Source organism: Anabrus simplex, chromosome 3, assembly GCF_040414725.1.
Source record: "Anabrus simplex isolate iqAnaSimp1 chromosome 3, ASM4041472v1, whole genome shotgun sequence".
NCBI lineage: Eukaryota > Metazoa > Arthropoda > Insecta > Orthoptera > Tettigoniidae > Anabrus > Anabrus simplex.
The window spans coordinates 26916721-26930699 of record NC_090267.1 but is presented as its reverse complement, the minus strand read 5'-3'; the positions used below and the strand labels follow the sequence as shown (position 1 = coordinate 26930699).

At 38.8% G+C, this 13979-nt stretch overlaps 1 protein-coding gene across 1 annotated transcript in view; it reads right to left on the bottom strand.

The window, feature by feature from the left end:
• The window catches only part of Vps35 (Vacuolar protein sorting 35), a 180117-nt gene that overhangs the window by 42500 nt on the left and 123638 nt on the right, over positions 1-13979 (bottom strand). The window contains exon 11 of the mRNA XM_068226569.1: positions 7510-7678. Within this exon, the coding sequence (XP_068082670.1) occupies positions 7510-7678 (169 nt within the window). The remainder of the gene's footprint in view (positions 1-7509; positions 7679-13979) is intronic.

Genomic DNA, 13979 nt, shown 5'->3' with positions numbered 1-13979 from the left:
ATGTCAGGGAGGAGGTTATATTTAATACCCTTTCAACTGTTATGTTTTAAGAGATTTCAAGGGGTCTGTAGTTTTTTGTTTTCAATTGGCTTTACGCTGCACCGGCACAGATAGGTTTTATGGCGACGATGGGATAGAAAAGGCCTAGTGTAGGAAGGAGGCAGCCGTGGCCTTAATTAAGGTACAGCCCCAAAATTTGCCTGGTGAGAAAATGGGAAACCATGGAAAACCAACTTCAGGGGGGGGGCGTTTGAACCCACTATCTCCCGGAAGCAAGCTCACAGCTGCACACCCCTAGCCACACGGCCAACTTGCCCGGTAGGTCTGTAGTTTATTCCACAAGAATATTCTTTAACATGTTGGATTCCAATAAATTATTGCATTTGAACACCCTTAAATGCTACTAAACTCTGACAAGATAAAACCTACAATTTTGGAAACAGAAGGCCAACAACTAACCAACTATAGTATGCCAATGAGTTTGGCAATAATACACTGAAACCTGCCGAAAGCGGCCTTGAGTTGCTCTTCCAAAGAAAATGGCCATCAGTGCAGGAGTCCCTAAATGAAGGTTATGAAATTTTAGAATTGAGGAAGAGGTAAGTTTCATCACATGATTTGCATTAATACTACATACAATATATTAAAAATAACATATGGTACTACACGTGCACAAACTGATTAACACCTTATATAATTTACATAAATGACAGTAAAGAAAGAAATCCACAAATAGGCTATCAAACAATGACAGTACAGTACTACATATATAGAGCAGCCTATTTTAAATGTACTGCAGAAACAACACTAGACTAGAACACTAAAAATAACACACATTGTACCTTCACATTTGACTGAACACTACTGAACTCTATCACCACCAACCTGCCAATAAATGTTACAGTAGTACACCCTATTCTAACATCATTTCAACTGAAAACATTTTAAAATAAGTTTCAATATTGCCGGCTTGTTCAACCATGTCACCCCATTAAGAATCATAGGTAATTTACAACTTCATTTAGTGGTAGGCTACGGAGAGAAGACAGGATGATTTATTGTACCCTCCGCCACCTGCTCATGTAGGCAATGAGCCCTGCTCATCATCGCTCTGTCCTCTCACCGAAGGCCTCCCAGCAGCACAAGAAAGACATGAAAGGTAAACCCAGCTCATTACAAATGGAGGACTCTAGAGACTTCTTCTTTCGGAAAGTATCTCGAGAAGCTGGCCTCCCAATTTAAGGCGGACTGGTTGAGCTTAGTGCAATCAGTCAGTCAGTCAGTCAGCGGACAGTGACGGCCGAGTACTGTCAGTGCAGAGAGACAGTGCGTGCGTGTGCTAACAGAGAGTGTGGGTCAGTTGAGCAGTGAGTGCAGTCAGTGCCATGAAGTGAGTGTTCCTTCATTCTATTCCATCTGTCGTCAAGGAGTTTAGTGCTATCTGCGTCTGACGAGAAGCTGCGGCATGAGTGACAAATACTACACTCTCGGCTACAAAAATCAGTCGTGATAAACAATGAAAGCTTTCTGAATCAAAATATATTCCTTAGCAGACTGTTCATTATGCAGTATTGCACTACCACCTCGATTCGCAAGGCACCGTAGATGGAGCAGATGGTTATTGTCAGGCTTTGAGACTTGAGACAGGCGCACACGCAGGAGCAGTGCTTACCCCCTCGCACATCTTACTCCACATCCAGGCAACTTCTCGTTAAACTATCATAGTATCTTGTGTCCACATGTTATGAGGGAACATTGTCTCTCTGGCACAATCTGGAAGAGCTTGATGAGGGTGAGGATTCAGCACGGGACAGTGAACGAAAACTGTTCAGAGTGTATGGATAGCAAACAAGGTACAGAATTGTGAGACTGTGTTGTGCACAAGCTGTGAATTGTGTGGCTGTGTTAGTGTACAGTGAGTATAAAAGTGGAACTGTATGAAAGTATAAGTGACAGTGGTGTGAAATGTCTAGCTAATGTGACTGTATCGGTTTGTAAGTAATAGAGTGAACAACTGGTGTCACTGAGTTAGTGCGAGTTGGGAGAGAGTGAACTGTGAATTAGCATGCGTGCGCAAAGAATTAGCAGTTAATAAATCTTAGTCATAGAATTTTAACTCTACAGTTGTGTGTTTATGTTTCCATCCACCGTCACGTTGCAGTACTATCTGGAAGACTGTATGAGAAAAGGGTCGACTTTATTACCGTGTGTCTATCACATGGATAAACAAAGTATTTGCAGCAGTTATGATTGGCTGTTTCATTTCAGGTCAGTTTGTGAGGTATGTCTGGCCGGTGACTGCTTAAGGGAGGGGAGATATATATATGTAATATGTATTTATGGGCGAAGTAATCAGTTCTGGCAAAAAATTGCCCTTTATTAAGGTGACCTCAAAGTGCACGTAGCCATTAGCCAGGTTTCACTGTATAAAGAATGTCAGAAATCTATCATTACAAGTAATGAACTTCATTCCAGCTCCGTATTAACTTTAAATATCTAACATAAAATTCTAAATAGAATGTAATTGTATTAAGTCCATGTATTCAATACAAATTTTCCATTTAATAAAGGGTCCGTCTAAAAAGCTACATAGTAGGACATGTTTCGACCTAGCCTAGAGGTCATCTTCAGGTTAAAATAACACAAGGATGAAAAATATACACAAAAACAGTGATGAATAAAAAACGTAATGCCATCCAGAGAGTTTTTTTATGTATCACTGTTTTTTGTATAAGTTTTTCATCCTTGTGTTATTTTAACCTGAAAGTGACCTCTAGGCGAGCCTTTTTTAGACAAACCATTTATTAATTGGCAAATTTGTATTGAATAGGTGGACTTAATACAACTAAATTATTTTTAAAATGTTATCTTAGAAATCTATCAAGAGTTCCACTTCTTCAAAAGCCCATAGATTTAGAACAATTGTATCTGGAACTCAGGGATCAGTCAGATTGGCTTCGGTATAACGAACATGAAACCCAGCATATGAGCTTGACTACTCGAACACAGGTTTCACATTAGGCACAACCCACTACATTCTGATGTGTGAGCATAGCCAGCAGTAGGCTTAAAAATCATGAACGAACTGTGCTAATGTGTTATGCAACATTGTATGAAACATTCAGTTAACTTCAAATAACTTTATGCGAGAAGGCAGTACTACAGCACAGGGTAATGATATATACAGTAGAAGTCTGATATAGCGAGTACGGCATATGAGAACCCTGTTATAATGTCAGGTTTTTTTTTTTTTTGGTCCCTTCATAATCCCTATATTAAACTGTATATTATTCTTCGGTTACAGCGAGACCCTTAATCACTAATGCATCCGTTATTACGAGCGATTTTACCAATATTTATGCACTCAGACATTATACTGCATGTGATCGATCATCTTCGGTATCGTTTCCTCGCTATGTCCACTAACAAGCTCTCTCGCTGACATTCAAAGGCGATGTCGGAGTCGATTAGTAATACCCGTCGCCTGCTGTTCCATAAACAAAAATAGAAATGAGAACATGTTTTCGTAATAAGTGCGTTAATAACATGTCCAATAGTAGTAGTTAACTCGTTAAAAAAAGGCTGAAGTAAACGACTGCTTAATTTTAATGCTGAATACTGCAGTTAAGTAAGAATGGGATACATCTCCAGATATGGCAGAGTGAATAATTGATTTCAGAGTTTATTTTATATTTTCTCATGTCGGGTTAAATTTTGGAAAGGCTATTATGATGTAAATTTTTAGCAAGAAGGTTATCACTTTTCAACTGGCACTTGACATATGTTTTCATGGTACATACGTGGTTAAGTCAGATTAGCTGACGCTGTATGAATAAGAAAGCTGAAGTGTTTCCCACAAAATGCAACCTTCTGTATCGCTTTCTCGCTATGTGCACTTGAGAGCTCTCTCGTCGACATTCGAAGGCGATATTAGAGGTGATTAGTAATACCCGTCGTCAACTGACGTTCCATAAAGAAAATCAGAAATGAAAGAGGGCAACATGTTTTTGTAATAAATACGTAAATAACGTGGTTGATAGCAGTTGTTAACTTGTTAGAAATAAAGGCTAAGTAAACGATCGCTTAATTTTAATATTTTTCACTGAAATTAAGTAAGAATGTGATACACCTCAAGATATAGCAGAGCGCATCACTGATTTCAGAGGATAGATTGTATTTTCTTGCATCTGGTTGAATTTCAGAAAGGCTAATCCCATGTAATTTATAGCGAGAAGGTCATCACTTTTCTACTGGCGTTTGATAAATGTTTTCGTGGTACAAACGCGGTATACATAAGTTAGCTGACTCTGTTTGAATAAGAAAGCTGAAGCGTTTGCCACAAAATGCGAACTTTGGTATAGTTTTCTCGCACTTGTGAGCTCTCTCGTCGACATTCTAAGGCGATGTCAGAGTTGATTAGTAATACCCGTTGACTGCTGTTCTTGCCGTAAAGAAAGGAAGAAAGAAGAGAACATGTTTTTGTAAGAAATAGGTAAATAACTTGGACGATAGCAGTTGTGATCTCGTTAGAAATAAAGGCTAAGGAAACGATCGCTTGATTTTAACTCTCTACACTGAAATTAAGTATGAATGCAATACACCTCAATACATGGCGAAGCGCATCACTGATTGCGTCTAGTTAAATTTCAGAATATTCCCATGTAAATTCATAGCAAGGTGGTCATAATTTCTCTACGTACACTTGAAATGTTTCCATGATGCATACATGGTTAGGTTAGGTTAGGTTAGGTTAGGTGACGCTGTTTGAAAAAGAAAACTGAAACGTTTGCCACAGAGGCCTCAAGAGTGATACTGTAATTTTTTCAGAATGAAATTAAATATATACTTTCACGTAGTATCGGATTTCGAAAAACAACAAACGAGTAAGCTGTAGTATGGATATCATCCACAAAAACGCAAGTTTTGAACAAACTGATTGTAGATTCGTACCAATTTTAATGTGTACGGGTTTCCCCCGACTTTTACGAATTTCAGATGTAACGACAATCCGTTATAGCGAGTAAATTTTTTGCTGTTATGAATTCTCGCTATAATGGACTTCTACTGTATTTCCCAAGTGTTTCCATCTCTAGCATAACTCTTCAAACAAGGCTGAGTGGACGTGCTAGACTTGAGTTATTTTGGGACAATTTATGCAATCATTAATAACAATATTCTGTTTCTTTTGTCCTTGCAACAAAAATATGTGTAACACCCATTAGTTGACTTTGGTTTTTAAAAAACATTGTAATTATTTGTTTAAATAGGAAAATAACCTGTGCAAGCTGTGCTTGACATTTATATACCAAAGTAATTTAGAAAATCAACCCAAACTTAAGCAAAACCTGGGGCACAAATAACTATAACGGTTGCAGAGAAAAAGATGTTTGAAAAACCTCAACAAAACAGACCAAAGTGATCGATACAGATTTCAAAGTCCAGATCAGAATGTGTTAAGAAATGGTAGCACTACATACTGCTAAATGTAACCTATAGACCTATGACTCTGCATTCCAAAAACAAAATGTAACTTTAGAACTAAAAAAATGGAAACGGCACCCCAGCAGGTTGCTAAGTTATGACAGAAAATTAAATCTAAATCTTACCGAATCATCAAGGAGAGGGGACAGGTAATGGTATCAAACTGGGTAAGGAGAAAATAAAGGGGAGCAACAACATGAAATGCACATGCTGTAAAGACACGCAAAACAAAACAAAAAATATTTTAACAGTGCCAATGTCAATTAAACAGAAACTAATAATAATGTTATTGATTTTATATCCTACTAAATACTTTTTCAATTTTCGGAGATGCCGAATTAAATGGAAATAGGACTACCACTATTTCCTTCACCTACAGTATTATTACTACCTTCCCCACCACAGTTTTATCATTTAACTTGCTTCACCAGTCCCATACATAGAGATCTACAGAGACAAAAAATACAGTATCTACTGAAATGAGACTTTTGTCTTTAAACATCTATCGAGATCAAGCAACTGAGTTAGGGTGCATTCCCACAACTTTAGCCACAAGATGTGTTTAATCATTGTGACACACAATTTACCACACATCCATAGTAGTCTGTCACATAAAAGAAAATTTCAAATAAGGGAGAGAATACCCAAGCTGTCCCTAGAAGGGGATCAAACTGATTGGCCTCCTAATCAGTTCACACAGAACAATTATTACAATGAACTTTACAGTTTTTCTGTTTTATTGCTTATCTATCTTATTTACCTAAGCAAGCAGGTTCATATCTAGTATCAAGCATGAGGATCATCTGTTGGATTTTCTGTCCTGTATTTTATTGAAATTACACAGTCATGTCATATGAATCAAGTCTGATAATTGGTAACGAGTGTTTCAGCACTAGATGGTAGATACAGTTGTTTAAATCCTCCTCATGAAGTCCAGAGTTTCTTTAGGTACAGTCCTCTTGTGCTTATCATCAGAACAACCACTTCCCATTTTTTATACTGTATCAGTATCTGTATCTGGAAATAGTGGCAATTCAGATCAACTGTCTCCAAGACAGGTGGCCAAAGCCCACTGGAGAAAACAGAGTAATTTACCAAAATCAAAGAGGCTAACAGAGATGTCACCAGAGCAGCGTAAAATCAAGCAAGTGGAGAAACTTAAATACCTCAGCGACTGGACTGAACCCAATGTGTCAGAGAAAGTAAGCCTCTCCACGAGGGATAAGGAGCTGGAACTGGTCTATAGACTGAATCCATACACCTATGACAAGCGATGCCTGTCACGCAATTTGAAGCTGAAAGGTAGTGATTTTTGCTTTAAGAGACACTACAACTAGGTAATCATCCTCTCTGAATAATGTAAGTTTGAAGCTGAAACACTACACAACAGTCATCCACCCTGAAGCCCTGTATGCCATGGAGTGTTTGTCATGAAACAACAGAAAAGTTTTAAAAACTGGAAATCACACAGAGAGGAATTCTCAGTAAAATCTTACACCTGGTACTGGAAGATTGGAAATACCAGTAATCCAATTCAGAGCTCTACGCCCGGACAGCGGGGCCACGAAAAGGAGGGTAGCTGCCTATGGTCGAGTGGCAAGACTGGCTCCCAACAGGTTGACCAACCCCTTGTTTACTTTCTGACAAAACAAAGTATATACCATCTGGCTGATGGAGACAGAGGACATAAAAGAACTAGGTCTGACAGACTTACAAGCCAAACAAGCTGCGAGACGGATCGTGAGGAAAGTCTGTGGTCTTCGGGAAAACTCACTGAAGAAATGAAGTACCCCCTGGTCAGAGAAAAGAAAGGAGCGACACTGGGAGAAGATGTAAGACAATATTGAGCAAAGATCAAAGCTCAACAGTTGACAAGCATAGTCTCAAGTAGGCCCACTGAAAAGAAGAAGAAATTACAGAAGATATATTTATGGCTTTTAAAAGGTAATTCTCCTCTTCAGTTTCCATACTTCTAACAACAACAAAAATGATCATTTTATTTTAGAACACATACAGTATTTTACTTACCTCGTCCTTGAGAGCCTTATATTTGAAAGCAAGTTGATAGGCCTGGAAAACAATTGGAGGAAGTGTATACTTTATACGCTTGTTGCCTCCTGCTCCAAAATGTTTCCTGGCTGTGCTCAAAATGAGATACTGTTGATCTGGTATATCTGAGCGTAGATGGTGAATGAACCTGTATCAAAAATAGAAAAGATGCCATTTTATAACTAGCAGAAATCGTACAAACAAGGTGTTCTGAACAGATCACATATTGGTAAAGGGCCAACTTCTGACTCCAACTGTATAACATCAGAGCTACACTGTATAACATAAGAAATCGTGGTGGGGCAGCAGTAATGGCGGCAGGCTGGTAGTGATGGTGGGAAAAAACAATGAGCTAATCAATTTCACACAATATTAATCAAAGAACAATGCATGTCTTGTAGACCACCACCTCTCACTGATCAAGAGTTGCTGATTCTCTTGCATGACATTCCAGAAGATATGTCTGATGTAGAATGTGGTCCAGATACAGAGGACCTAAGAGGAGAAGATTACTACCAATCAAGTGTGATCACGCTGAAGCTGAAAGTAGTGATTCAGATAATACTGAAAACCGGATTGTTTGGACTGAAGGCCATCATTGTCGATAGCAGTAGTATCGCCTCTGCCTCCGTAGCAAAACAGTTAGCGCTATTAGTTGCTGTCCTCATAGTTCCTGGTTCAACTGCCTGTATTGCCAGAGATTTAAAAATGGCATGAGGACTGGTATATGGTAAAAATGGTATATGCAGCTCACCTACATTGGGGGTGTGCCTGAACAGAGCTGCAGCACCTCACGATGAGGATTGTTGTTGTTGTTGTTGTTGTTGTTGTTGTTACACAGTCAGCATAACAGCTATGGTGAAATTCCTTCATTAATACCATATTGTAATAATGCCTCTTATAGGATGATTACTGACTAGTTATCAATTATTCTATTACAGCCATAGAAACTGCAACCTTTAGAGCAGGTATCAGAGGGGACGTGTTAACCAAGATAAAAGCCTCCCGGGGCTAGGTAATACATTAGTACGAACTGATGGCAGCACAGAATGGAATGCAGCAGACTTTGGGAAGACTACACGTGGTAGGTTTCCTCGTCATAACATCATGAAAGAAAATCCAGGACCTACTCCAAATTCAAATTGGCATGTTTCTGATGACAGTTGAACCAGTTTATAAAATGCACATTAAATTATCATTTGGGTTGCATGTGTAAATTATTGTAGATTATTATTATTATTATTATTATTATTATTATTATTATTATTATTATTATTATTATTATTATTATTATTAAGAAAAATGGAATCTTTGTTCTGCGCAGTAGAATGGTGATGAAGACTGTTTGCATAGCCTATAGTTCATTCTCGCGTCTCACTGATAACAGAAGGAACCCTTGTTCCTGCTGCTCTGGAGAACATCAGAGAGACTGGGAATGAAACTAGAAAGAACCCCTTGGTTCTGGCAAGTCAAGCGTTCTGGCAATTGCCAGAGGGTGCGAGAATGTTCCGACCCTCATCTGAGAAGACACAAACACTGCCCTGACGAAATTCTGCACATGATGAATCAAAGGGTGCCACATGCAAACTAGGAGAGGAGTTATATCCTAAGATAGGAGTTACAGTCTTGGATTCTAATCCTGGTTCTCAGTCAGAGCAGACGTCATTAGTTTGAGATCTCACTCCAAAGGGGAGTCTGGCCTGATGGGGATAAGGTAAATTTTACTTTCGTTATTATGTCTTAAATCAACTTGCTTCTCGTACAGGAATTCTACAGGCAAGTCTGGCTTCTTCGATGATCTAATTTAGTCAAAATAGCACTTTTCAGCTCTGTGATGAGTTTTTATTTGGGAGCAGGCAACTTTACCACATTATTCGTAATACAAAAGACGTCATTGTATTTTTCTTTGTTTGCCTGTTTCCAGTAGAATGGAAGTGAACTAAAGAAATCTTCAGTTCCAAAATAGGATTAGAATTGGATATGCTGCTGCCTCATGGTACGTATCCATTATTATAGAAGCGCATGGTCATGCCTTAGGAAACACAAGTAACGAGATTCCAAAGTTGATATAGTTTAAGCTTTGGTTCTAAAGTTTAAAATTCCTTTGACATCACTTCTAAAACTGACAGCACTTGTTTGGTGCACGGAACATCACCCGGGTTCTTTAGGCAGGACCACGAACCCAAGTGCCTGTGCACACTCCTGTAATGAAATAGTTCACTTAAGAATTTTGTAGTTCATGAATTTGTGTCACCGGCTCTGTTCAATATATTGCCGAAAAACTGTTACAGAAGGCCCTGGAAAAAGCAAGAAGACCATAAAATACGCAGATGGTGTAGCGGTATTCGCGAATTCAGAAAAAGATCTGCAAGTCATGTTGGAAAATATTGAGAGAATGGGCAAAGAATTTGGAATGAAGATAAACATTGGAAAGACTAAGCTTATGAAAATAGGAAAGGAAGAAATTGCGGCTAATATAACACTAGAGGAAAAGAAATTGGAACAAGTAAAGTCATTCAGATATTTGGGAAGTTTGTTGACATGGAATGGAAGCTGTACAGAAGAAATAAGAAATAAGAAGCAGAATATATATGGGACAGGAAGCTTTTGGAAAGGTGAGAGGGCTTTTGACATCCCCTATTGATTTAAGAAAGAGGTTTGCGAAGTGTTTTGTGTGGAGTGTAATGTTATATGGAGCCGAAACATGGACATTAAGAAAGAAAGAAAGAAAGAAAGAAAGAAAGAAAGAAAGTGTTTGGAAAGTTTTGAAACATGGTTGTGGAGAAGAATGGAAAAAGTGAAGTGGACAGATAAAGTGAGAAATGAAGTGCTAAGAAAAGTAGGAGAGAAGAGACACTTGATGAAAACAATAAGGAAGAGGAAAATATCCTGGTTGGGTCACATGCTACGTAGAAATTGTCTTCAACAGAGGGTGATGGAGGGGAAAAATGGATGGAAGAAAAGGAAGAAGAAGGTTTGGAATGTTAACAGATGTCAAACAAGAGAGAAGCTATGAACAACTGAAGCAAGATGCCCAGGACAGAGAACCATGGAGGTTGTCCAGTTGATACCTGTCTCAAGACAGATTCACAGAAGAAGAATTTGTGTATATTAATTGCAGATCTAATTTCAAAGGATACTGTATTTCCCAGCATAATCGTCGCATCCTTTATTTTCAATACAAAAATCGGACTTTAAACATTTAATCGCATAATCATCGTATGTCCAAATTTTGTTCACCAATCTGATTAAAAGGTAAATGGAACTGCAATGTAAGTTGCACATGAATGCGCAATTTAAATATGTGTATGGTTTATGGACAATTTGGCAACACAGTCACATTTGCGAGATGTTGCACAACGTATAAATAAATAATACTGGTATATGTACGACGCATGGCTTACCGGTAGGTTATCGGCAGTTTGACAACGTGGTCCAATTAATTCACCACCTACATATTATGAGTTCTCATTTGAAATACGTAAGGCTGTAAGTTATCGCTTATCGGCAACTTCGCCAGGATATACCGGTACCAACACACACTTGTCTTCTAGTAGACAAGAGGTCTGATAGAACTCTACGTTATTACAACCGCCCGCCCCCTGGCACAACAGTCCGAAGGACCTTGGACCAGCAAGCGACCGCTGCTCAGCCCGAAGGCCTGCACATTACGTGGTGCCGTGTGGTCAGCACGACGAATCCTCACAGCCGTTATTCTTGGCTCTCTAGACTGGGGCCGCCACCTCACCATCAGATAGCTCCTCAATTGTAATCACGTAGGTTGAGTGGACCTCGAACCAGCCCTCAGATACAGGTAAAATTCCCTGACCCGGCCGTGAATTGAACCTGGGGCCTCCGTGTAAGAGGCAGGCACGCTACCCCTACACTATGGGACTGGCTCCTGCGTTATTGCGCACGAAGTGAAATCTAAGACTATAATGCAGATTTCCACGGAATTATTCAGCTCACGGTCAGCCAAATTGTTTACGATGTCTCGGTTGTCATCGCTAGACTCTTATCTTACCACTACGTCATAAGTGACCGGGCATGGGATGAAAACTTTTACCCAAGCAGTCAAGATAATTATTATCCAGTGGTATTAAAGTTTTATTTTATAAACTCTTCAGAAATGCAATGTAAAATCATCAATAACTGGGAAGAAATATTAACCTAATTACCGTATGTTTAAAAGAAATTGAAAAAATGAATGTTTGTTACTGACGTCTCGGAACACGGTCAACTACAGTAGATCTACACCGTGCTACGGTTTGCGAGCTTTGCGCAAGCGCACTAGTGTGTCGCAACCAACAAGCTCAACTGATAACAAATTGCTGCCTTCTTCCTTGCTGCCTAACAGTATTGGCTGCTCTGGAATGGACAGATCACAGATGCATTTATTTGTTTGTGACTGACGTGATTACTGTAGACATGTGTGCGTGAGAATTGAAGTTTTTAATTTGTGTTTGGGGTGTTTGTAGAAATAATTTGTTTTAATAGTGAACAATTACGGAAAGTCATTTATATTGCAAAACATTAACGTGTGAAGCATTTATAAGCGATTATGGGTAAATATAGAAACTAGTCTGCGGGCTTCAAGCTAAGCGTAATTGCCTTCGCTGAACAGCACAGGAACAGAGCTGCAGAAAGAAAATTTTCAGTGAGTGAAAAGTTGGTGCGTGACTGGCGGAAATTAAAAAACAAGCTAAAAAGCACAAACCCTTCTAGACGCGCGTTTAGAGGTCCTAAAACAGGGAAGTATCCTATAATTGACGAAGAAGTGTTTATGTACGTTAATGAAATACGTAGCAGTGGCTGCAGTGTATCATATGAAATGTTACAAATTAAGGGACGGGAGGTAGCGCGCAAACACAACATACCTCAGTTTAAGGCGAGTCATGGGTGGATTAAGGCGTTCATGCAACGACACAATCTGTCAGTGCGAAGGAGAACAACACTAAACCAAAAGCTGCCTGCTGATTACACGGACAAGATTGTAAATTTTCACCGATTTGTCATGCGTTTGCGCAAGGAAATTTCATACTTGCTTTCTCAAATCGGTAATGCCAATCAGACTCCAATGGTTTTTTGATATGCCTCGCAACAGCACTATTGTGCTAAAAGGATCATGGAGTGTATTAATGAAAACCAGCGGTGGTGAGAAGTTGCGATGCACGGCAATGCTAGCCATTACAGCTGATGGAAGAAAGTTGCCATCTTACATCATTATCAAGAGGAAAACGATGTCCAAAAATATACAGTTTCCCCGTGGAATTCATGTACGAGTGCAACCAAAGGGTTGGATGGACATAGAACTCATGCCGGACTGGGTTAAAACTGTGTGGGATAGAAGACCCGGTGCACTACTAAAACAACCAGCTCTGTTTGTTTTAGTTTCCGAGGTTACCTAGTGAACGAAGTGAAGCAACTTCTTAGTAAAAATAAGACACGACAGATAGTCATTCCTGGTGGCCTAACATCTGTTTTGCAGCCACTAGACGTATGTATTAATAAACCCTTTAAAGACCACTTACGTCGATTTTACAACGAGTGGATGATGAGCAGCAATCAGCAATTGACGCCCGCTGGCAGTATCAGGCGTCCACCCTTGGACTTGTTACGCTTGTGGGTGATGAAGAGTTGTGATCTTATACCACCTAAACTAGTCTCCCAAGAGCTTCAAAAGGACTGGGATTTCGAATGCACTAGACGGATCCAAAGATGATGCAGTGTGGCAGAGAGATGAAAAACCTGATACTGGTATTAACAGCAGCGAGGGTAGCGCATCAGATACCGAAACCTGCGATAGCGACACAGAAGATTTGGAATAAATTGTGTTACAAGTAACTAATCTCATTTTGGTCTGTATTGAAGATACAATAAGTAAAACACTTTCAAGATTAATATTATTGTGTCCACCTTTTCAATACAAATATATTTACATATATTTATATTTATATTTATATTGTAAAGGTGGACACAATAATTTTAATCTTGAAAGTGTTTTACTTATAAATTGTGTACCGGTAAGTCCGTATTTCACAACAAAGCGATAATTTTTTCAAGTGTAATATTTTAACTTTAATACTCAAATTAATGACAATTAACTTAATATGTTCATTTTTATTTTCAGGTTGGAAAAACGTTCGCCAAATTGTTGCGAATAATTATGAATTTTGTTTTAGACTATTTTAATTATTTTGATGTATAAACGCAAGTATTACGTGCATCTTAAATTTGTATCCAATACAATTTAGTTATAAATAATTTTTTTGAGTAATACAAATACTGGTATTAAAAATTCTTTGTATAATGGTCACACCCTACTATTTTTTCAAAAATTTTGGTATAAAAAATGGGACGATTATGCTGGAAAATACGGTAGACGTCTTTATGTTTAATAAACAGTACTTCGGAACATGATAGCCCGAGTTCAAGAATTTAAGCGTAAC